At 46.9% G+C, this 24,314-nt stretch overlaps 2 protein-coding genes across 7 annotated transcripts in view; one reads left to right on the top strand and one right to left on the bottom strand.

Annotated features, from left to right (window-relative positions):
* The first annotated feature begins 2,101 nt into the window (after positions 1-2,101).
* Positions 2,102-9,065, top strand: LOC113988962 (adrenodoxin-like). The gene is made up of 4 exons (XM_027723087.2): positions 2,102-2,297; positions 7,360-7,484; positions 7,909-8,038; positions 8,295-9,065. The coding sequence occupies exons 1-4, from the start codon at positions 2,119-2,121 to the stop codon at positions 8,413-8,415; spliced, it is 555 nt and encodes a 184-aa protein (XP_027578888.1). The 5' UTR covers positions 2,102-2,118; the 3' UTR covers positions 8,416-9,065.
* A 676-nt stretch (positions 9,066-9,741) lies between these two features.
* Positions 9,742-24,314, bottom strand: part of LOC113988963 (rho GTPase-activating protein 20-like) — a 34,142-nt gene continuing 19,569 nt past the window's right edge. For 2 of the 6 annotated variants that reach the window (XM_039378147.1, XM_027723089.2), the window contains exons 5-15: positions 23,704-23,745; positions 22,885-22,969; positions 21,959-22,036; positions 21,711-21,777; positions 20,432-20,620; positions 19,522-19,697; positions 18,849-19,010; positions 17,606-17,715; positions 16,504-16,693; positions 15,806-15,923; positions 11,480-15,247 (exon numbers count right to left, since the gene is read on the bottom strand). In XM_039378147.1, coding sequence (XP_039234081.1) covers positions 13,503-15,247; positions 15,806-15,923; positions 16,504-16,693; positions 17,606-17,715; positions 18,849-19,010; positions 19,522-19,697; positions 20,432-20,620; positions 21,711-21,777; positions 21,959-22,036; positions 22,885-22,969; positions 23,704-23,745 — 2,962 coding nt within the window. In that variant the 3' untranslated portion in view covers positions 11,480-13,502. Of the gene's footprint in view, positions 9,928-11,479; positions 15,248-15,805; positions 15,924-16,503; positions 16,694-17,605; positions 17,716-18,848; positions 19,011-19,521; positions 19,698-20,431; positions 20,621-21,710; positions 21,778-21,958; positions 22,037-22,538; positions 22,683-22,884; positions 22,970-23,703; positions 23,864-24,314 lie in introns of those variants that run through there. The other 4 variants (XM_039378148.1, XM_039378151.1, XM_039378149.1 and 1 more) reach the window with 4 other exon arrangements.

Below are 24,314 nucleotides of genomic sequence, written 5' to 3'. Positions count from 1 at the left end.
GATGGGGAGGGAAGCTTTCAAAGGACATTCTGTGAGTGATTTGAAATGAGGAATTTTTACATTAACTGCTTTTGAGGGGTAAAATTACAGAGAAGTCCCAGTGATTCTGGGCATGGCTGGGCCATCTGATGGGCACCCATGCCTGCTGCTTGGCACCCCTGCTTTGACATTATGCCATTGCCCTGCTGCTCTCAGAAACGTGCCGTGGTGACCTCTCAGTAGATGGCAGCTCTCACTGACTGGGATGGGGGGTAGAATTTACTTTGGATTAAAGTCCTAGTGATACCCAGTGGTTCATCCCACCCTCCCTGCACTCAGAGCTGCTGACCTGAACAAAACCTGAGGGGCAAATCCTGCAGCAGGAAAAAAGGAAAAGCATTTGTAGTATGAGCTGGGACTGGCATGAGGGTGCTGTGAGGCTGTGAGTGCCTGTGACCAAGCTTATCACATATTGAGCTGGGAAGTGTCACCCATGTTCAGCAAAAGAAGTGAGGCTTTGGTCAGTGATGCCCTGCAAATACAACTCCACATTTTCTCAGCTTATGTCCCTCCATAGCAGAGCCTCACTTGTTTCTCCCGTGTGTATCATGTTGTGGGAGCACAACTGCCCAGCCTACCCTCAGTAGACAGTGGGAGGTGGAAAGAAATAATTCTGTGTGCTGCTCTACCAGGTGCAAAATGACAGGTGATTTTAGAAATGTGATTTCCTCCAAAGAATGTTTTTGGTTTTTTTTTAATCCTTTATGCATTGCCCATGGATTTCTCCACTGGGGCTGAGGGGTGTGTTTGAATGCTTGAAACTTGCCTTTGAAACTATTGAAGAATGGATTTCCCACCCAACTTATAGAAAATTCTAGAAAATACTTGCATTCCTTAATGTCTTTAATGTTTGGGGGTTTTTTGTTTGTTTGTTTGTTTGTTTTTTGGTTTGTGGTGGTTTTTTTTTTTTTTTTTTTTTTTTTTTTTTTTTTTTTTTTTTTTTTCAGAAAGCTTAAGCATCCCCTTCCAACCTGAAAGCTTTGGGTGAAAAATTTTCATTTTGGGGTGAGAACCCAAAACTTTCCACTGTTTTTCAGAACTATGAATCCACTGTGTGTGTATGTGTGTTGAGGGAGACATTTTCTATCCAGTTCTCATGCTATAGTTTATTTCCCCGGTATGGATTGATTAGAGAGTCCAGTATTTAAGGTTTTTGCTTATACTGGCTACTAAGGTGTTACTGCATCAAAAAAACTTAATTGAAGCAGATAGCCTACCAAACGGTGAGCTGTTAATTTGGTATTAGGGACAATTCAGGCTCTTGAAATAAGAGCTGTTCCCAAACTCCACAGAAGTTGTCTGGTGCTGCAGTTTGGGTCCTCTTGGGCAAATTGATTTACCTTGGAGAGGAGAGTAGACTATACCAGTGATGGTGTTTCTGGGAATAAATTAGTTTTTTCTACAGAAGACTTACTAGCAGAGTGAAATGAATGCTACTTATTTGTGCCTTTCTGGTACTTTTCAGCAGACAGTTTGGCAAATGAGCTAAGTGTGGCTGCTCCTCACCACCATCATGCAAAGTGAATATTCATTTCAGAGGTAGAAACCTACAGTATTGGGGAAGGCAATGATGTGGCTGGATGCCATCATGTCAAGAGCAGAATTCATGAGTCTTACTTTCACCCTATTGCTGTAGGAACTGACATGCCCCTCTCCTCCAGGCAGCAACCATCAGCGCTTCTGATGCCCTCTTCCAGCCCTCAGCTCATAACCCCTTGTATGATTAGACATAACAATGAATATTGCTCCTGAACTGGGATTTAGTTCTGGTTCCTAAAACAGAAGTCTAATGCAGAACAAGGTGAGCATTGCTCAGGAACTGATATGTAGAGGTGATGTTCATATTACTGTGCTTCACCCATGCCCTGAAGGGCTGGACTGCAGCAAGATCCTTTGGTCCATCCTTCTTTCCTGCTTCCCCTCCTTCTTCCCTCCCTCCACCCCCAGGGAGGCTGTCCTACTTTTTTCCTTTTTTCTTTCCTTTTTTTTCCCCCTCTCAGCTGTACTTATAAGCTTTTAATCTGACTGTCCTTGCAACAAACGACGGCCCAGGAGACACAGGGAGGGACCCAAAGCAGCATGATGGCTCAAGGCATCCTGGGGCTCGTGCGACCCTTGCGAAGTGGACTGAACGCGAGCAAAATTCGCTTCATTTGCCTCGGTGGGGTGACTGAGCAGCATCACAACCCAGCGAAGTGGTGGTCAGAAAGAGGCTTCAGCTCCACGCACAGGCTCCAGGATGCCCCTGGGGAATCGAGGTGAGTCAAATGTTGACGTACCTTGCTGCGTCCGAAGGGACAGACGTGCACCCCTGCCTTGCCCTGCAAAAGGGAGAGGAGAGAGGCCAGCACAGCCATGGCCTGTGGGAGGTGATGGACGAGGCCAGCACCTGAGGTGAGCAGATGCTGATGGGAGGAAGGTGGTGCTAGGACCCAGTCCAAGAGGTGTTACTCCCTGCCCCTGGAGCTGTGGGGACCTGTCTGAGGAGTGTTGCCCCCTGCCCCCGGAGCTGTGGAGGCCACAGCTAGTGGCCTGGATCCAGCTCATGGAAGTGACAATGTGGCATAAGAGTCCTTTGGCCCCTCTGGCCCAGACACCAGCCTCTGAGAAGGGAGAGAGCGGGCAAGGTGTGTTGGGCAGCCAGGCCATCAGGCTGTTGTGTTCCTGCTGTGGGGAAGCTGGGATGACCACAGGGTTGCTCTGGGAATTGTGAGTTCTGTTGGGTTTCTAGTCCCCTCTGCTGTAGGGGCAGAGCAGGACGGGGAGGATGTCTGCAGCTCTGTGGGCTGTGACTGAGCTGTCGTGCCTCGCCGGTGCCTGTGCTGGGAGATGGAGCATCTGGCTCAGGTGCTTGGCTGCTAGGGACAACTCTGGGTGCAAGGACCTCTGCTAGCCCATGGCTCCAGTTTCCTGCCTCGCTCCTGGGACCAGGGACTTGTGCTAGGCTTTGCTAGACTGCTTGCTTGGAATGGGATGCACAGTCTGTCGTGAATACTGAGCTTGAGTTGAGCTCTCTGGCAAAAACCCTTCAGAAGCACATGTTCAGAATTGTCTTTAAATGCATTTGGTCCCTGCCAGGGTGGAGGGCTCCTGACTGGTCACCTGAAAGGGCAGAGTCGGTTCAGTTGAGAGGCCTGGCTGACACAACCCCTTGGGAGGCAGCCCTGAGGAGCAGAGGAGTCCAAGAAGGCTGGACGTTCCTCGAGACGGAAATCTTCAAGGTGCAGGAGCTAACTGTCCCCCTGTGCTGAAGGCTGAGGAGGGGCTGCAGGCACTTAGCACTCTTCTGTATTTCCACAGCAGGAACTATGGCAGGCTCCCTGCCAGCCTTTCCTCTCTCTGTTCTTTACGGATAGTTCAGAAGGAGATTGCAAAATAAAGGTAATTTATAGATCTCCTAGACCTGTATCATCTGGGTCAGGCTGTAGTCTGCTAGGCATTGAGAAAAAGATCCAACCAACATGCAGAAAATACAATAAACAATTTTGCTATCTGACCAGAGAGAAAAATCACACTGATAACCCTGCCTGGTGGGATTTATGAAGACTCATTATTAAAGGAATTTCTTTCTATTTGGTTTGTGCCTTATGAAGTTATCTCTGGCAGTACTTGTAGGCATCTTGCTGCTTTGTATAGTCTTGGAAAGTATCTTCTAGGGAAAACATTGATAGGGAGAAGAACCACTTCCTTGAAACCCCTTTACTAGTTTCCTTTGTCACAGAAAGTTTGAGATTTTATTTTTTAAAAGGGAATAATCAGTTGTCATGCACTGAACTTGCATTGCTGAGTTTGTCACATCCTGGTAAGATCTTTGCAAAGCTCTGACCATGTGTCCTGTGATGCCATTCTAAAATAGTTCAGCCTAAATGAAGCAAAACTTAGTCTAATCAGTTTTGATTATATTTTCTTTAATCCTCGTTCAAAATTACTTAACAAAATGTGAAAGGAATTTTTTCATAGTTTCAAAACCACAAATTCAAAAGTAAATAAAAAATAAAAGCTGCAGACCTTATTTCCAGTCTTGGGCATCCAGAGGCAGAGGTCCTCCAGAGGAGACTCGAGCCTGGGACTGATTCGAGGGATATGAAGACAATGAGACCAGTGAGTGTGTGGGAGGTGACTAAACAGTAAAAACAGGGAGTCATTGGGCTGGGTTTATGCCCCCAACAGAGGCACCTATACTGAGAATGCAGACAAACAGCTTAAATATTCCTTTCAGCCAGCAAAGAGAGAGAAGCTGCTTGCAGGTGCTCTGTGTGTCGTGGTCAGGAGTGCTTGACATCGTCCTTGCTCTGGAGAAGAGTGAACTGCTGCACCCGGGCTTATCCAGAGTCACACGGGGGTCTGGCTATAGCAGCTGTACTTCCTTGGACCTAAGTGGGCTGTCCCTTGTACCCTGTGTGCTGGCTGCAGCTTGGCTGTCTCGGGGCTCATGTAACTGGCAGGAACAGTCAAAGCAAGGTTGTATCTCAGAGGAACTGCAGGGAACTAGATTTGTGGGAGGCTGGTGCAAAGATTCTTGTGGGACTGATATTGGCTGAAGGTCTAGGTGCCTCAGAGATAACAGGAATTAAGTTTTCTGTCAATAAATGTGTGGGCAGCTTTGGGGATTCTTGGATTCAGCACTTTCTGCAGGCAGTCAGCTTTCATTATCTTGTTGAAGAATCCATTCAGTTGCAGCACTAAGTGAAGTTTTATCACTTTACCATTTCTACTGTGTAACAAATTACTTCACCCATAAATTTAAACCAAACATTGGCCAGAAACCTGCCTATTTGTCATACAAATGGAATAAATCAGTCTGATCCACCAAAATATGAAGAGGGTTGTTTTAGTTTGTTTTATTTTGACATTTGAGAACTACTCTTTAAATTGCTTATTTACAAAGAAATGTCTGCAGGTGTCTTTATGAAGGAGACTGAAATGTCTTGATGATGTTTTCTGGCTGTTTGCTTTGGGAAGCAGGGTGGTCTTGCATGACTGTGCGTGACTGCAACGTGATCTTTCCTTTTTGCAGGTGGGAAACTCTTCCCTCTGCAGCACGGCCCAGTGCCAACTTCACAGCTGTTTGCATAACCAGAGGACCCTGGTTATGTTAGTTAGGCTACGCTAACAGCTCAGGCATTTTTTGCAGCTGAAGCTCTCAGAAAAACAGGAAGCTGGTCTCCTGGGATGAAAGTACAGTGGTTCCTGTGTCCTGCTCCCGCTAGCTGAATCAAAGCACAACTACAAACAAAAGAGCAGAGAAAGCAAAAAATACTGTTTCAACTCTTATTCACTTCCAATTTTTGATAGAATACAGGAATTGACTTTCCAAAGAGATAACTTTTGGAAATTTTTGCTCCTGAAGTCTTGCTGATGAAGTATCCTTATTGACTTAGAGATGAACTGCACTGATTTGTCAGCAGGTAAATAGAATTAGAGCTGGATGGTCATTGTGACTTACATGAAGCGGAATGAACAAGACCTGCAAAGTTGAAAGAGGAGAACATTTCTTCCCCCTTTCCCATTACATTTTTACAGGAATTCTTTCCTGTCTCCTATCCAGCTGGATGCATCCCCTGTACTCCACCTCTGCCTCCTGTGAGTTAAGAAAGAGCAAAGGAAATAGTTTAAAGTCGATCCTTATATATTTGTGCTTAACATTAGAAGCAAATCAGCAGACATCTCCACATTCTTTATTTTCCTTGCCACAGAGCAGAGAGGGGTTGAGCAGGCAGGGTCTTTCCAGCAGCTGGTGTTGCTATCAAAGGTACAGTTTGCATTTAACCAATTCCTCCTCCCAGTCTGTGACTTCCCAAGAGGACACCTGCTACTGAGGAGCGTGGGCACTATAGCAATTCCTCAGCTGATGATTCTGCTGTAACGTGTGACCTGGGGCTATGACAGTTTGTACTTGGTGTGAATTGCAAACACAGTGTGAAAAATCAGTAGATAATATTAGAAATTCTCACAGCTCTGAGCCATGTTTGCTGTTTGTTTCACTGGCCCCATGGCTTCCAGGAGAAGCGTTACCAGGCTTTATACCTGCACTTGTATTAGAAGAAGCTGGGTGTTGCTTCACTCAATCTTGTGTGAGAAAAATCAGGGGACTGTGAGATTGTCCAGTCCTCACTGCAAAATTTGCTCCAGTTTCAAGGCTTCGTTTTGCCAGAAATGACAGCAGCAAAACCACAGAGCAGTGCTGATACTGCCAGTGCTTTGGAGTTACCAGAGCTGTGGGAGACAGAGGTGGATCTCTACAGGGATTTGGATGAGTGGTGTGTGTTGTCAGCCTGATGGAAGAGTAGAGAGTGGACACAACTTCTGCCACTGGAGGATGCCCTGGGCTTTGGGGTGATGGGCACTTAGGCAGTGCCACACTGAGAGTTACTGGGCAAAAGGCCCCACTACCTCCAAGGTGCTGCCCTCTTTCAGCACAGGAGATGGGACCTTCGGGTAACCCCTTTTTCTAAGTGATCATTTGGGTATGTACACTAAGAAAAAACACTGTTTGCTCATGTGCTTCCCCTGGCAAATATAACACAATCTCAGAATGTACTGCCTTGGTGGGAAATCCCTGACACCACTGTCAGGATGGCAGCCTTCTCCACACTTGTGTGAGAGCCTGGTCTGGAGGAGATGAAGTGGGTGCTGTTTTCCTCTTATTTATAGATCTCACAAGCTGTCAAAATAACTACCAATTTCTTCTGAGCGAGGATCACATCAGCTGGGAGGAGGTTACTCAGCCTGGGAGCTCTGTAAGTTGGGGATGGGCATGTCTTGTCCCAAGAAGGCTCCCTGTGATAGAGTTCAGGAAAGAAGTGGGCACTTCATTGAAGAAAGCAGCAGAAGAGGAACAGTCACGAGTAATCTCCTTTGGAATGGAACGGGGGAAAAAAAACATAAATGACAACAGCCCTTCTTGCAGGATTAGTATCTGATCCTGAACACTTTGCTTGTTAATACATCACTCTATCCAGGATTAGCATCCCAGGCCCAGGACTTGCAAATATTTTGCCTGCCTAACATGCTCCCTCTGCCAGCCTGCCCAAGCAGAAGCAGCAGATGCAGAGCACCTGTACTTTTTCATGCACAGATAGACATTTATTCTGAGGGATGTTTGATAAAGTGGGAAACATTTTGGGGCAACTCAGACTTGCTTGCCACTGAGAACTGTTAATTTGAATGTTTTCTGAGGTCCAAGGTGTAATCCTTTGAGAAAGTGTTGTATGCATGTTTCCCTTCATGTGCCATGTCTCTAGTGCTCAGCCAAAAGACCTCAACTGTGGGCATGCAGGAAAGGGGTGGACTCCTGATTTTTGCAAACTTGTCTTACAGCTCTGCAGGTCAGGTGACGGTGCATTTTATAAATCGGGATGGAGAGCGACTTACAACCACAGCCAAAGAAGGGGAGAGTTTGCTGGAAGTGGTAGTCAATCAAAACTTGGCCATTGATGGATTTGGTAGGTGTTGCAGAAGGATATATGTGTGTGCTCTAAGGACCAGTGGGTACTTGGGAATAGTGCAACTGTACATATGCCACTGTTTTGCTGAGACCATAGAGCAAGCTTCCCTTCCCCAAAAACTGCCTGCTAGGTGGCTTACCATGCTGAGATGGCAGTGTGACTTCACAGTCAGCACTGGCATTCTAACAGCCTCTGTCAGCATGTTTGACTGGTTAGAGCTGATGTACAAATTTGAAAACTGATTGTGATCCTCCCAGAGAAGAGGCAGGCTGAAACCTGCATCCATCTGTTGTGTTTTCTGGCATCTCTTTTGACATGTTCCAGATCTGCTAAAGGACCTTTTCTCACACTGTTCCTGAAGATGGTCTCTCTCATGCTCTTATTTTCCTGATTTGCTGTCATTACCTTGTTTCTCCACCAGGTGCATGTGAAGGAACGTTAGCCTGCTCCACCTGTCACCTCATCTTTGACAAGGACACCTTCCAAAAGCTTGATGCCATCTCAGATGAAGAGCTGGACATGCTGGACTTGGCGTACGGACTCACTGAGACGTAAGCCTCCCTGCTGATTGCAGTAGATCCTCAGGCCTCTGAGGCAGGTTCAGCATGTGGCACCTCTTTCCAAGGGGACAGGGCTTGTTCTGTATTACAGTTGTGCCTCGTGAGCTGCTTTCTCTTGAGGCACAGGAGATCTTTAACAGGAGCCTTAGTGAAAACCCATCCTGGACCAGACATATCCCAGTGTGGGTGGGGAATTTCTCCCTTTTCTTTGGGAACAGATGAGCCTCACTTCATGTTTTCTTCTCAGATCACGCCTTGGCTGCCAGGTGTATGTTAAGAAGTCAATGGATGGTCTGACGGTGCGGGTCCCCATGGATGTGTCAGACATCAGGAGACAGCTGGAGGTTGGAAAGCAAAGCAAACAGTAACTGGAAATGACTCCTGCACAGCTCACATCCTCATTTAGGTGTGGCAGGGTACTTTGCTTTTGGTTGACAATATTGCTTTTTGTGGCTGGCTTGCAGTAGACCATAGAGATTTGATTCAGTATGAAATGCCTGTTTGGCAAATCCCTTATTTAAACAAGTTTTAATGCTTAATAGGGTCTTTGGTACGTGTTTTAAGTGCTTAAATGCTCTGCTGAATGCAACTGGACTAAAGTGTATGGCTTTATATTTCCCTGAGTGGGTGTCAGTAAACATCTGTGCTGTATGTGACTTGCCCTGTCCTTTGAAATTTAAGAATTCTGCTATTATGAGTAACTGCTCAGAATTTTCCAAGGCTTGGCTCTTTAAAAGTGGAGCAGATTTTTCCCAATATGGGAAGCTTAAGAAGAGATAGCTGTTCACAGGTCAGTGTACTGATGGGCTTGATGTTGTAGGTGGCCTGAGTTTGGTCAGCAAGAGCATACTGATAACATTTGCATGCTGACTGTTCCTGAGAGTGGGAACCACTTCCATGAACTTGAGATGTTACAGGTCCCTGAATTGTTTGATTCTGGGATCAGCCACTGTCTCCAAATGTTAAATTTTCCCATTGCTGTACTATCGCACGTGTCAAATAAAATTCTAATAAGGAGGCTTTTAGACCTATGAGATGTGCTTTTCTGGTACCATGAGCCTGGCTGGAATAGAATGAGTTGAATGGAATTTGGTGGGGTGCATTGAGCACAGCATTACCAGCCAGTCAAAGGCAGTGATTGTCCTGCTCTACTCCTCACTGGTGTGGCCTCACCTTGAGTCCTGTGTGCAGTTTTGGGCACCACAATATAAAAAAGACATTAATCTGTTAGAGAGTGTCCAGGGCAAGGGCCACGAGGATGCTGAAGGGTCTGGAGGGGCCATATGAGGAGTGGCTGAGGGCACTGGGTTTGTTCAGCTGGAGAAGAGGAGATGGAGGTCAGACCTCACCGCGGGGCTGCGGTGGCAGCGCTGGGCGCCCAGGGGCGCTGGCGGGGCGGCTGCGCTGGGTCCGCCCTCCCTGCCCTCCTCCTCCCCGTCCTCCCCTCCCTTCTCCCTGCCCTCTTCTCCCCCCTCTCCTCCCTCCCGCTCGGCCCCGTGCCCGGAGATGTCTCGGGGAGCTGGAGCCGCGGTTCGTGTCTGAGGGTCTCTGCACCTCTGTGCCTTCTGACTGCCGACACCGACCCTGTCCCCCTCGGCGTGGCCCGGGGTCCCTGCTGACGAGTGATATTCTGTAAATCCCCACAATAGACTTTGACTTCCTCTCCGGTCCTTCATGCAAAAATCGGTACAAAATTTTATCCATGTACGAATTTTATTCTTAGCAGAAGGCTACCTGCGGGGCAGATTTCCTGGCATAGACCAGGGCAAGGCCAATCCTTTCCCGGGGTAGCCCTTTGCTTTGTCATACATCAGAAAACTCCTCTAGCCTGTGTCTGTTTCCCCCAAACCTCTGTGCTCCTCCAACTTGTCTCAGGTTTACTGTAATAAAACAAAGAGAATAAAAATGAATTAAATGAAAGCAGTAAACCCACCGCTTTCAGTACCACTTCAAGTCTCTCCCCACTCCTGGTGTCCCCTTGTAGCCGAAGTGATCGGGAACTTTGCAGTCCCACTCCTCCACACCCAGCTCGGTGTGAGCTTGAAGCTGGAGCCCAGGCTGCCGCTGGAAAGTGCCAGCTCTCTGCACCTACAGGGCAGGATGGCAAGGGAGGGAGCAGCTGCTGGCTCAGAAGGGTTGAGTGACTTGTGTTTGTGTGGGTGACCTTTGAAGAAACAGTTTCTAGAACAAGCTGTTAGCTTTCAACTGCGGGGAGTCAAAGTATCCCATGCTACTCTTTGGCAGGGCTGTCTGTCTCTCAAAGGTGCCATGGGATAGCAGAGAGGCCTCTGCGCAAAGGAGCTACCTGCAAAGGATTGGGGGAGAATACATCTTTGGAGACTGGCTTTCCTGCCAGTTGGAATGTCAGAAATAAGATTGAGAAGGTTAAAATAAGCCACAGCTGCCCCGGGCACTTCCGTCATATTTCTATCAGCCTGCAGAATAAGAAAACAAATCATACATGCTGAGCAGAAATGAGAAGAGGGTGAACTGCATGAGTCATTTCTCTTCCAGGCAAATGAGTTGGACTTGTATGGCTTTGGTCTATATTGGGAGCAGGCCCTGAAGGCTCCTCACTTCCTGGATGGCAACCATGTGACATGACTTCCCGAGTGACTGTCTCCAGTCAGGCAGTGAGTAGGATTTTCAGTGTGTGTGAGGCCAACTTGGTCTAAATCTCTCTGATCTGAAAAAGGGCAGAGAAAGAAGGGAAACCTATTCATGTGTCAGGGCTGTACATTAAGGGAAAATGTGGCTTTTCTGGGGCAGAAAGCCAACCGTTTGTGTATTTGGTATTTCTTGTTATGAGTGAGCTGGGTACTGTGGAACTTTTTCAAGACTGGTCTCTCAGAGTTGCATTATTGTCTGGGTCATGAAAAAGGAGTGCTGCAGATTTCCATGCCCAGAACTGTGGTTTGTGCTACATTTTACAGGATATTGTTTTGTTTTAAATATAGAAAAATGATTACTAGAGGGCTGGGTTAGAGCAGCTAACCAGGCAACTGCACCCATATTAGGCAGCCCCACTTGTCTCAGTGTTTCTAAAAATTCATTTCTTTTTAACTTGCTTGTAATTCCTTTAGGTGATGCAAATTGTGAGCTCTTAGTTTGCATTTGGTCCAGGTCCCCTTTGTTGACCTGAGCCCAACCACTGAGCCAGTTTACAATCAGTTAGAATACAGAACAATCTCTCTTCCAAGAACAGGCAGACTTTTCATATGATAGTTAGTGCTGTTTCACCTTCTTGAAAAGATAGGAGTAATGCTCGAGCTGCTGTGGTGGCAGAGAGTTCCTTGTGGCCAGCCTGGCAGACCTCGACTGGGAGGTGAGTGCCTTTCACAGCACAACTGGGTGCTTGCAAACACCACCACCCTGACACAGGGGAGAGGGGAGCCAGGAGCAAGGGAACAAAAGGCGACCAGAGCACCACAATGACAACTTGTGTGTCCTTTATTGAAATAGTTACAACTGCAACTCTGGAAAAAAGACTGTGAATGCCTTGTTGCTGTTCATGTATGAGGAAAATGATGGTGGTGAGGGGGTTGCGTTATGATTATATACACCTTTCATTATACAAGGGGCACAAAGGTGATCAGAGACAGAGTGCGCCACATCTCAGCGTTAAACACCCAGTATCTAACAAAACAAACCCTATACAGCTTGGAAAGAGGGCTCTGGGCTTCCTCCTGGCTCCCCTGCCCCAGTATTTGATGGTGTGAATTTGGAGTACTGGGCCAGGTTCCTGTCACTGACCCTCACAGGCACCTGGCAGATGAGTGGAGGGATCTGACACCTCCTAAATCATTTTACAGCAGTGGCTTCCCCCTCTGTGCAAGGACTAAACCATGGCAGTTGTCAAGCAGCTCCAGCTCTGGCTAATCACAGACACTCAGTAGCTTGCAGGGGCACTTACTCCATCAGCACTACCTTTCAGTCATTAGGATTCATGCTTTTCTCTTGTCCTTCACCCATTCACTATACACTGAGTAAAAGAAGTGTGGCTCTGAGAGAAACCGCCATAGAAAACTCTCATGCAACTTTCAAATGAACCATCCCAAACCTTTTAACCATTGAGACTTTTCCCTATCAAGCTGATGTGGTGCTCTCAGCATCTTTTTAGAGCTCAGCTGGCAGCATTACAATCCTCTAACAAGCCCCATGATGGCTATGGTGCTTCTGAACATGGCTTTGAGTGGAATCATGGGGATGCTCCAGGAGTCCACTGGCTGTCTCTCTTTGGTGGTCCCCACCAGCAACCTGCTTAGTGCATCCCTGCCTGGAACTTCTCCAAACTTAATTCTGCTGGAGTGCACTGGGCCATGTACTCTGGGTGGGAACTATAGTGCTTCTCTGAGCCAGCATCAGTGCTGTTGAAGCCTGGGCAGTCTCAGCGTATGGACTGACAACTTTCTGGCTAGATAGGACTTTGCTTCAGCATCCACTTGACAACATTGTTGACAACTTCCACAACTGTTTGATCTCATGCTAAAGCCAAGCCCTGCTCAAGTCCCTCTTAGCATGACTAGGAATTTGATTATTATTTGATTATTATGCTCCATCCATACTGCCTCTGGAAAGGGACATCATTTACAGAAAAATAATGTCACCTTTCACTGGGACTGAAACGACCAGCTACTCCCAGAGGACACTGAAGAACATTCATAGCCGTGTCAAAGTGACAGTGCTAAAGTCCTTCATAGCAACTGTCTCTCTCTCAAATGCTAGCTTTGGGGAAGGTATGAAAGAATTAATGCACAATTAATTGGGGAAGAAGCAATCTTGAGGTTAAAATGTGACATATGCTGTCTGTCAGTGAGTGCTGGACTTTGGACTCTGGGCTCCAGTTGGTATTTTTGGAACCCAGACTCAACCAGTAATGGATGTGGGCTGTGAGTTAGACCATGGGGGACAACAGACGAGCAGAGCAAAGGAGCAGTGATTTCTGGAATGGTGCTGAAGGATCTTCCTTTGGATGAATGGTGGTGATGAACAGTGAATAATGGTAAGTTTTGTGCAAGTGTAAAGATTTTTAACTAATTCTGACAGAGCAAGAGCTGTCTCAATTCTCCAGTCATCCACGTACATCGGCAGCTAACTGGAGAAACTAAAGCAGAGATTCTCCTTTCCTGCTATAAAAAGAAATAGAGTCAGGCCCTGTACAGGTCAGCTAATTAATGGACAGGGAGAGTGTGGTGGCATTTACCCCACTACACACCCAGCCAGTGAAATCTCTTCCATCAAAAAAGGGCATAAAGAAAACAGAAGGACAACCCCCCTGTCCCCACCCTTCCTACCAAAATGATTATTGAATCCCAACATTACATACACATTAGTGTCACTTTACACTTGTCGTCCCATGCAGCCTGCTAAATTCTTTGCACCCTGATCACACATTACAGAATATTTTCTGTTGCACGTACACAAAAAAATATTTAGTTCCTCCACATCCATTGCCCTAGACAAATGTTTCTTCGGCAAAGGCCACCGTGTCACGCTCCTCTGCAGCCACGTCTGCCAGCGGTTGACTCCTGAGCCACTCCACCCTGCTCTGGAGGAGTTCATTCTCCACTGCTTCCACTTCCACCGTGGGACAGGGCTCTGTTTCATCGTGCTTGAAATACTCCCTGATGGTTTTTCGGATGTAGGCAGGGAGGATGATGTGGATGGTATGGCTGAAGGTGTCAAAGCCCTCGCTCTGGGTTGGCGCCTGCGCCGTTTCCACTGGCTGGCTCTCCAGCTCCTCGGGAGTGGAGGCACTCTGGGGGCTCTCTTTGTGCTTGGCATGTGGGGGTGGGACCTTTGGTTCATGGTGGTAACGCCTGGAGATGGACTGCAGAACAAGGGGGGTGTTCTGCCCATAGAAAACTGTCTGGGGGATGTGGACTCTTACAGTCTGCAAACCCTTGGACCGGCTCTGCTCATTGCTGCTGCTAGGCAAGTCACAACTGCTGATGTTTGCCACAGATCTCTCCCCCTTCTCCTCTCCCACTGGGGACCCCCAAGAGCTTTCTTTATCTGGGGCTACATAAAAAGTGATCTTAGTGCGCTTCAGGCTTTCCTGGCTCAGCAGGCAAGCATCAATGCTTTTGGTTTCTATGTTCTTCACTGTCTTCTCCCTGTGCTGCTGGTGGCTGACCTGTGGGGATGTCTTGCTGGATGGGCTGGCAGCTGGGAATTCAGGTTTTTGTTCAATTTCTTTGGTATAATCCTGGTTCCTGAGCCCCAGGCTGTGGCACCCTGCACAACTCAGCTGTATCTCCTCTTCTTCCCAGTCAATGTCAGTGAGTGGGCTTCTCACAGCAGCTCTGCTGACAGATGGAAAACTATTCCTCTCTCCAAAGCAATGACTGCTCTCTCCAGGCTTGGGTTCATACTCATGGAAACTATCCAGGTCACATGGAGGTAAAAGCACAGGAGACATGAGGGATTTGTGCCACTCTTTTGGGGACCTCTTGGCAACCTTGGGGGACACAGCATGAAGCCTGGCAGAAGTGCCAAACATGAACGGCTGAGATGAGACATCTGTGGGACTAACGGCTGATGACTCTGAGCAGTACGAGAAAGCACTGTCTAAGGAGCTGAGTGAGGAAGCAGATGGGGAGGTGGTGGTAGAGGACAGGCTGGAGAAGCTGGACCTGTTGGACGGGCTGGACTTCTGAAGGCTGAGCTGCTTCACCCTGGAGCTGGTCTGAGGTGATTGCCGCAAGTTCTGCCTGACCTTATTAACCCCAGGGCTTAGACCTTCATCAATCAGCTTCTGGCTCTCCACTTGCAGCTGCCTGAGCCTGTGCATGTAATCTGTGTGGCTGCGCATGATGGTGGCATCGCAGCTGGACTGGCGGGCCACCGGCTCGTGGCCCTGGGCAGGGAGCTGGGAGCTCAGGCAGACACTGGGTTCTGATGAGCACCGGTCCAGGGCCAGGCTGAGCGAGTGGGTGGAGCCGATGGAGCAGAAAGAACTATCCTCTTCCAGGAGGTCACAACTGTCTGCACTGGCATTCATTCGGGCTTTGCTTTGGTAACAGGCTGTGATCTCACTGAACAAGTCCCAGTCCTCCAGATCCTCATTCAGTAACAAGCTGCTGGGTGCTTCAAAAATGGCATCTGTTTCAGGTTCCAGGTGGTGCTTTGGCCCCTCTGGGTCACAAGCAGAAAACTCCAACTCATCAGAGGAATCACCATGCTGAGCCAAGCCTATGCCTAGGGCAGAGGACACAATTAATTTGTTGCCATATATATAGTACCTTACAACCAAGGCAGGGAAATTATATCAAGCCCATAGAAAAACAAAGATGATCCATTATTTTCACAGGGACTAATAAAAAATTCTGTCTTGATGACCTAAGCTTTCAACACGGGCCTGTATTCATAGGTTAGTTAACAGAGACAACTCCATCGCTTTCCATTCAACCATGTGGTTTAACTTTACAGACCTAACCTGGAAAAGAAAAAAAAGACTGCTGGGACATGACAGTGCTAAGGCTACACTAAATTACTGCAATGGCTGGAGTAGGTTGAACAGCAGCCCCAGAGAGAGGCAGCCATCCCCAGGGACACATTCGAGGTTCTGCTCCTCGTCCCTCTGCTTTGCCATCTCTTTCTGCCTATGCTTGCCAGGCAAAGGGAAAACCAAACTCAGCTTGTTTTCAATGCATTTCCTTAGATGAGACAAGAAGGTAAAGCAAACTCTTTTGCATGAGGACTTTACCTATTAAAAGATTTTAAATTTCTCTGGAAGATATAGACCCACCAACTTACCCAGAGATTCTGCTGAGTTTTTGGACTTCTTTTTGTCAGGTTTTTGAAACAAGGAAGCAATATCACCTCCGAAAATCTCTCCTGAGTTTTCAATCAGGAACTGCACTAACAAGGCCACCTAGCAAAACAGGAATTCACAGGTTTAGTTTCATGGAAATGGAGCTAGCCATTTACAGCAAGTAAAATCATTCCCAGATTGTTCCTTTTCTTTTGACAAATATATAATTTCCTCAAGAGGCTGTTAATAATGTGGCAATGTGTCTGTATGAAGTACACCTGAGGCAAGAATATGAGCTACATGAACTGCTACTGTGAGCCAGATACAGCATGTTCTACAATTTTCCTTACTCTTGCTAACACCTCATAAGCTACAAGCAAACATTCCTCCCCTCTGGTGCACTGTCATGCTCACTGCTTACTTTGTCGCAGCCGAAGTGGCAGTGTCCAACTTCAGCTGCTCCAGTTTTTTTGTGCTTGCTTGACAACATAGGAAGTCCGTCTGGTAAAAGCAACTACTGCTTCCCTTTCCACCCTGAGGGGCTAAACCCCCCTCCTAGTGTGGGCACAGCTGCACAGGGAAAAGGGCGAGGCCTGGACGCCATGCAGCCATCACTGCCACTGATGTTATGCCCTCCTTTAGCCTACAAAATACAGTGAAAGGGGGAGACATACATGAGCCCAAGCCTATGGAAGATTACCTTCTTTGTAGACTGGCTCTCCTCCTCAGGCCCAGTGGGACTTGGTAGCCACAGCATATTGGGTGCTATGCAAAGAGCCAGGTTAAAGGCATTCATTTGATTCACGCCGGAATTCTGCTCAATATGATGGAGGACTCCAAAGAGGTGTCTGAGTAAGATGAGGTTAGCCTCTGGAAGCTGGTTGACAAGACTTTTCAGGGGGTGGGAAAAAAAACAAAACAGTGCTGTTCACAAACATCTACTCTTCAAATACCAGAGGTTGCTTCTCAAAAATTTTTGCCCTGTTCTGCCCCTTTGCACCCAGTCTGAGACATTCACATTTGATAATAAAGTGAGACTGTGTCACTACTCTCCACCAACTCATGTGAGAGCCACAACTCTGCATCCATATTGCCTATCTGCTGTGGTCCCAGAGCTGGAGAGACAAGGAACTTGGGTCTAGAGCATGTGGGAAGGAGCCCACAATGCCTTGACAAGACGGGGCCCGCCTGAAGGAGACGCACCCAGCTCCAGGCCAGCAGCACTGCCGTGTCCCGTGCTACGGACACTGCGGAGGAAGGAGGCCCAGGCCAAATGGTACGGTTCAAAAACTGACTTGAGCCATGGTTGAATATACTGGATATGCCACAGGAGGCTGATAAGCTGCTCTTACTCAGGGCAGCCGTTTCAAGGCAGTAAAGCTGTTTTCAAGGTCCCAGTGACCACTTTGACAGGGCTGTTTCTTCTAACTGCCAATATGATGATCAGTGCCATTTTGTTCACATAAGAAAAAAGTTACTGTCATTAAAGATCTAATTCTTCTAACTTTGGTGTACTCCTGGTAGCTGAATTATTGTGCTTTTTCAGTTTACTGGTTCTCGTAATTTGAACTGGTCATCAGAAAACAATTTTATAATCGCTTCTCTGGGGTAAGAAATGTTAATGATGTTCATATAAGACCACTGAAAGGAAAATGTTCTGATCAGTGACACTGGCCATCAGCAATAGCTCCACTATGGCCTGGAGCATTGCCAGGAATCTCCTAGAAGATGAAGGCTATTCTCAGGACCATATGCTCCCCCTTTTCCCACCAAAAGAAGCTTTGACAAAGGCTTTTACGAACCTTTTGATAGCTTCAATCTTATGTGCCCGATTTTCCGTGTCCACAGCTTCCATCCACAGTCCATGCAAGTCTGAGGATAGAACACTGTCAGGTATATTTCGGAGAAAATCCTGAATTAAATATATATATGCAGAGCAGTCTGGTCAGTTTTGAATTCCTGGTTTCGGTTTCACAATGCATATAGTCACTGCTTATTCATATTAAGCACAAGACAAAACAACATGACACAAATATGTTTATCCTTCCCTCCCACACCCATCAAGCTGTCCTCCTCAAGTTCTCCCATGGCAGCACTGCAGAATAAATAGGCAGCCCTCCTGTTTTACCCCTTCTTCAGACCACAACTGATCTCTGCTACAGCAGAGGACTCAGCCCTGAGGCTGTGCACAGATCTCTCTGAAACATTCCTCAGCTAGGAGGACTGCTTTTTCACAGGGGACTATTTAAAAACTCAGTGTATGTCTTGCGTTGGAAAGTGCCTGAATATCCTCCCAGTCAACAGCTTTTTGTATCAGGCCAACAAGAACATGAGACAGGGATGGTTTTTGATGCAGTTGATGTCTGAATTGTTCTGACCAATTTGCCAGTGCAAAATATAGGCTTTTTCTTACTAAAACATGGGTCTTATCACAAGCTTTATCCCTCAACTGCCACAACCCCTCTGCTTGGGTTTAGCACCTGCTTTCCTTCTTGCTTACTGGCTGATCAGAGGGTGAAGGCTTGGGGTCCAGAGAGCACAGGCCAGCTCCTTTGAGCTGTCTGGGGGGTTCCAGAGCAGTTGCCCTCAAATGGTACAAGTCCTCCCAAAGCTCCCGAAGCCTCTTCTGTGCATCCAGAAACAACAAAGAGCATCTGTGCTGCTGCCACCAAAGGGCTTCATGCACATGTCAGGGCAGCATCTGAACTGCTGAGTGTGGGCTCTGGCATGTTCTTTGGCACTGGACAGACACCATGGCTGTCTTGCAGGTGGACATCATTGTATTTCCTGCTGGAGGTACTTTGGTCCAGGGAGATACAAAATGAAGCCCTGTCCTGAGGGCCACTGCACGTCTGCACGTGAAAAGAAGAGTCAGGCAGATACCTCTGTGCACACAGACGGACCAAGCCATCAGCCGAGGATGTACCTTGCTGGAAAATGCTTTCTGTTCCTCGAAATCTTCCCTACCCATAAAGACTCATGTTGCTTCCTTAAAGAAGGAAGGTACCATTAGCCCAGACAGCTGAGTTACTTGGCCAAACATACCGTGATGACAGCTGCAGCCACAAAGACTGACTCTCCATCCACCTGAACATCATCTCCAGAGTTCAGCTTCTCTTTCAACTCCTTGCAAGTCTTGGCATTGGCAGACCGTCTGAAAATGCCCCTAGTAGAGGGACCTTCATGGTACAACAGGAGCAGCATATCCTAAGAGAAAGCCCAGTTGTACTTAAAAGCCTAACTCTTTACCCTCTTGTTTGTGTGTATTACACTTCATGTGTTGTAACATAATCAATAATGGGAAGAGAAAAATATGAGAGATTTATCCTGATTTAACCGGGGACAAGAACCTGACAGCCAAGTTGCATGTACAGTTCCTGTGGGTATGCTTATCCTGTGACAAGCATGAGACCAGAGGACTCTTGTAGTGAGTGAGGTCTAGGCTATGCAGCATGGCAGGATCCATTGACATTGCCCCTTGTCAGCTGGTGATGACCTGGTTGGAGACACCCACTGAAACAGGACAGACATCTGTGAATGAAGTGATATGATTACCCAGAAGAAGGATGTTCCTGCCCTTGTTACTGAGCTGAATCTGAAACAAGCAAATGATGGTCCTCTTCCCCATTCAGATCTCATAAATACTGCAAGTGGCTTCAAATTCTGGGCTAAACATTTCAAGTGTGTGTCAGGACAAACAGTCCAGACTGTTCCTTACCATAATTGGCTTGGGAAGGATCCCATCAGGACAGACAGAGGTCAGGGACAGGCCGAAGAGCTTCCGTGGGGTAGTAGGTGACTGTGAAGGAGGGCTGCCCGTGGGAGTGCTGGTGCTGCGGCGTAGGGCCCAGTCAATCAAGGACTTCTTCCTCTTGGTGTGTTTCTGCAGTGACTCTGAAGGAAAACACAGAACTCTGTTACACACCTTTCTGTCCTTCCTGCTGGCCAGCGAGTGATCAGTGATGGAGGTGGAGTTCACAGCAAAACAAGGACTTCCTATGCTCCCCTGTTTATTAACTGCACTCTCAGTGGGGATGGTCAGACAATATACAGCAGTGAAACCACTTGTTCATCTCTCAACCATCAGCAAAACTCTCAATCAATCACCATTCTTCAGGGAACCTTCCTGTCTGTGCAGCATGAGAATCTCTTCACTCTTGTGACCAGTGACAGGACTTGAGGAAACAGCATGAAGCTGAGTTGAGGGAGGTTTAGGTTAGACCTCAGGAAAAGGTTCTTCCCCCAGAGGGTATTTGGGCACTGAACAGGCTCCCCAGGGAAGTGGTCACATCATCAAGCCTGACAGAGCTCAAGGAGTGTTTGGACAATGCTCTCAGGCACGTGGTGGGATTGCTGGGGTGTCCTGTGCAGGGCCAGGAGTTGCACTTGATGATCCTGATGGGGGCCTTCCAACTCAGCATATTCTGTGACTCTATGATAATTACCTGCAATTGAAAGCTAATCAGGGATTGAAAGCTAATTCTGAACATTTGCAAAGATGAATTTTGCCTCTCTGTCAGGTATGAGATCAACTCTAGGATATGTATATGATACCAGAAAGAGTCTGACACTGCCATGGAAAGCAGCAAAATCTCTGCCTGGCTATAACATGCTCCTGCAGCCCCTACCTCTCCTCAGCTGCATTGGAGCTTGGAGTCTGCGTTTCAGGACAAACTGACACTGCTTTTCCTTTGGGAGCTGAGCAAGGAAGGAAGCCTCTGTCCCATCAGCCAGAAGAGTGTTATTGTTGGTTCTTTGTTGCTGGTCAGCAGAGTCCCGGAGACAGCTCAGTGCGATACTGAAGGGATGTTCGTGCCCTGTTGAGCAGAGTTGTGCAAAGAGCAAACAAAGATGCAGAGCTATGTGAAAACAGCTCCAAATCTGGGCAGGAGGAAGCAGCCACATCCAATGGCTCCCACTGCAGCTGGGCCTCTAAACAACATTACTTGAAACTTCCACGTGTGGACTGAAGAGGCCAGGGCACATCCACACATGCATAGGATCATTGCTTTACAAATAAGTTTATCCATTTAAACCTGGCCAGTCAATCCTCATTAGCAGCTCTCCAGAACATTCTGCAACAAAGCACTATTGCAAACTGAAATGCAATGAAAACTAAATAACTACCAAAACAGTAGGATAAACATATTAGCTTCCTAACTAGAGGCTTATAAGTCACCAATGGACTATCTAAAAATTCAGCTTCCTTCAGTTTCCAAAGTGCTTTCCTCTGGACCTACCACACTCTTGCTGAGTGACCACCTGACTGCAGCAATTTGTTTGGCTTCTGACAGAGCCCGAAGGCAAAGGGTCTGGAAGGTGTCAGGAGATGCTCTGCCTGATGGACAAGAGTGGACATCTCTATCGCAGGCAGTGAAAGTGGGCTCAGGCTGCCGCTGAGCTCATGCTCTGCCTATGAGCAGAAGCCTGCAAAGATGAGCAGGAGAATATGACCAGCCTCTAAACCTGTAGCCCTTCAATCTCATACCAGCAGCTGTGGAGATTGGATTGGGCTTTGAGGCGTGTCCTACCCCTGCATCACATTCGCTGCATAGAAGGAACTTCTTAGGCCAGCCTAAAGATCTCCCATTTATTTGAAGCATCTGCTGAGAAATATCACAGGCTCCCATCCAAAAATGTACAGATTTGCTTGGAAAAGGGAGGTAAGTGTGAAGATCTTCAAAGATGTCACCACGCTTTGATTCAACGGAGATGCTGAGACCATAGAAGCCAAGTGACATCTCACAGTAGCTTGATGTCACATCTTACATCAGCAAAAGTGTCCCCACCATTGCTTCTTTAAGCAAAGAGGGCAATGTTTGTGGTGTTTCTCTGGCACATACCCTGGTATCATTTATCACTTGTTCCTTCGGTGCTAGAATTGAGGGAAGGTGGGAGAGGTCTTACCAATGAGAGGGTAAGCAGGCTCATCTTTTCCCGAGACCACCCAGAGGTGGTGTTCACTGGTCCTACCCTGGTGGGTGAGGAAGAGAAAAGAGAAAAATGTTAGTTGAAAGGGGCAGGGTGAAGGTCCATGAGGTTGCCCTCCACTCAGAAAGCAACACACAGCAAATCTAGACTTTTTGACATCCACATTGTCCTGTAAACCAGATATTGTTAGTTTCCTTAGCTAAGATCTGGCAACTGCCACTTACAGGGAGCCCAAGCTGTAGAAGGGTCTTCTTCATCACACTCTCTGCAGTTTCCACATTGGACACATTGACTGCAGTAGTCTAGAAAGGCAAACAGAGAAAATACAGGAAGCCAATAAAAAGGTATGAAGTTTGGTTGCAGTTTCCTGTAGCTTGAAAATCTGGGAAGAGTGTCACTCTTCTGTCTAATGAATGTCTTTACTAAATATTCATGGACGGAAGAGCTGTACTAATTTGAACTACACCAGAAAGGATGATTGCTACACAGTGTGAAAGCTGTTCTCCACTACTTCTTCTAGCATGGGTCTATTACACCATCCACAGATTTCATCCAGCAGAAATCACAGGGGGTGGGTGGCACTCAGATGCTGTGTTTGATCACATCAGTGTTTAATTGATCATAGTGCCACTGTCACTCAAAAGGGTAAACATGGCACAGTGCTGATGAACCATGAGTGTCTAGCATCGCTCTTAGAGAGGAGAGTACCCAGGAGGCAAATGTGACCCACCACGCTTGGCATGAAATCAAGAAATGTATGCTAGACTGGGACACATTCCAGTAAATGAGTTCAGGAGAACATATCTGTGACTTTGTGCAATATCCTCAACTTGGGCACTCAGCCATAAACCATCAAAGATTTTGAAGTGCAGCAGAAGGAAAAGAAAAAAGAAGCTAGAGGCCAAGAATAACCTTAAGATTTAAGTGCTCTTTGGTGAGGGTCTGGCTACCTCCTGATTTCTCAAACCAAAACTCTCCCAGTGGGCTTCCAGTGGGAAGGATGCAGATACCCAGATGCACACCCTCTAAACCTTTTTGTCTGGGACTTGAATTTGAAACAGGAATAGCAGCACAGCCCTGCCTTCCTGCCCCTACCCCACAGACCCCTGTGTAGTCTTGATCTGATGAGCAGGTTCTTAGCTTTACTTACAGAAGAACAGTTGTTGTCATCCAGCACAAAGATCTGAAGGGTCAGATTCTTCAGGTATTCATTCTGTTTTACCTCACTGATATGCCTGAAAGCCAAAGAAAAGGGGAAGGACTATAATTTCCCAACCACACCGGAGAAGGACCCTAAAATTTGGATGGGACACCTTCCTTGGTACTGTAATAAATACAGATTAAATATGACATATGTGAATGTAATGTTCATAGTGTGGTCACGTGCTCCTGGCTTTTATATCCACCTGGAGCCCAAAGACTAGCAACCCTCCCACATGCAGTACTTCAATGCAAATAGATGTGTCCTGCATAACACCTCCCAGTGTTCTCTCAGGATCACTACTGTTCTCCACAAATCAGAAGATTTCTTCCCCTCTCTGTACCTGTAAAAACACTTTTGTCTGTGTGTTAGTGGAAACAACATGTAAAACAAAACAGGAAAAAGAAAATGCTGTAGTCTCTGGATGCCACAAAATACAAACTTTAGTTCAAATCAAAAAAACATCTGAATCATCACCAACAGTTGTGACATTTCCACAGTTATTAGTAAAGTCAACCTCCAGCTCCAAAGGAAAAAGGATGCTCCAACAATATCTTCTGATGGATCCCATTTTCTCCCAAATGTTAACACCAATTTTGCATTCATCCAGGGGCTTCTATATTCAGATTTCAAGGGTGGATTTTTCAAACAGGAGTTAGACACTTAATGTGCTGAAAATCAGAGTGCAGTTTGATACCTAGCATGGTAAATTTGTCTGAGGGCCATAGAGGAACCACCCAGGAGGAGAATGAAAAGAGGGTCACTTACCACAGTAACGCTGACAGCCATCGTTCCTTCACATCAGCTGAGCTGAAGACAAAAAGGGAGGCAGATCATCAAACAAGTGCTGAGCGGGTAACAGCCTTTGGAAACTCTACCCAATTTCATTTATATATAGCTGTAAGTCAAAGTTCCTTCCTGCAAAGCCCTGGAACAAAAGCACAGTCCTTTCCTTCTTCTGTTCTATTTTAACAAATAACAATAATAATAACAACAACAAAAAACAGCAAAAAACTGGACCACATTTCCTGTTGGACTGGTGAGCATTCAGATAAGGGACAAATATCTTTCTGTCAAGTTGGAGTTAACTCATACTGTGGGCCCTTGTTATTTTTGCAGTGACCTTTGATTGCTATTTTCTTTCTGCTAATATTTCCTTCCCAATGTCTGCTGTTCCTAGAAGCTTCAGCTGCCAGCACAGGTTACCCATGCCTCAGAGGGAAGGAAATGGAACTGCTGTTGTGTTTGGGCTAAGACACAAACAGCAACTTGCATGTCAGAGCATGAACCCTCATCGGAAATGCATCACCTGGGCAAGACCAACATCCCAACCCTTTGAAATGATGAGACAGCAGGTATGAAAACCATGACATGTTTCC

Source organism: Pipra filicauda, unplaced genomic scaffold (assembly GCF_003945595.2).
Source record: "Pipra filicauda isolate LSUMZ 115617 unplaced genomic scaffold, ASM394559v2 scaffold9_size5747161_pilon, whole genome shotgun sequence".
NCBI classification, from domain to species: Eukaryota; Metazoa; Chordata; class Aves; order Passeriformes; family Pipridae; genus Pipra; species Pipra filicauda.
Note: the sequence above shows the minus strand (reverse complement) of the source record. Positions and strands in the feature narration are given on the sequence as shown.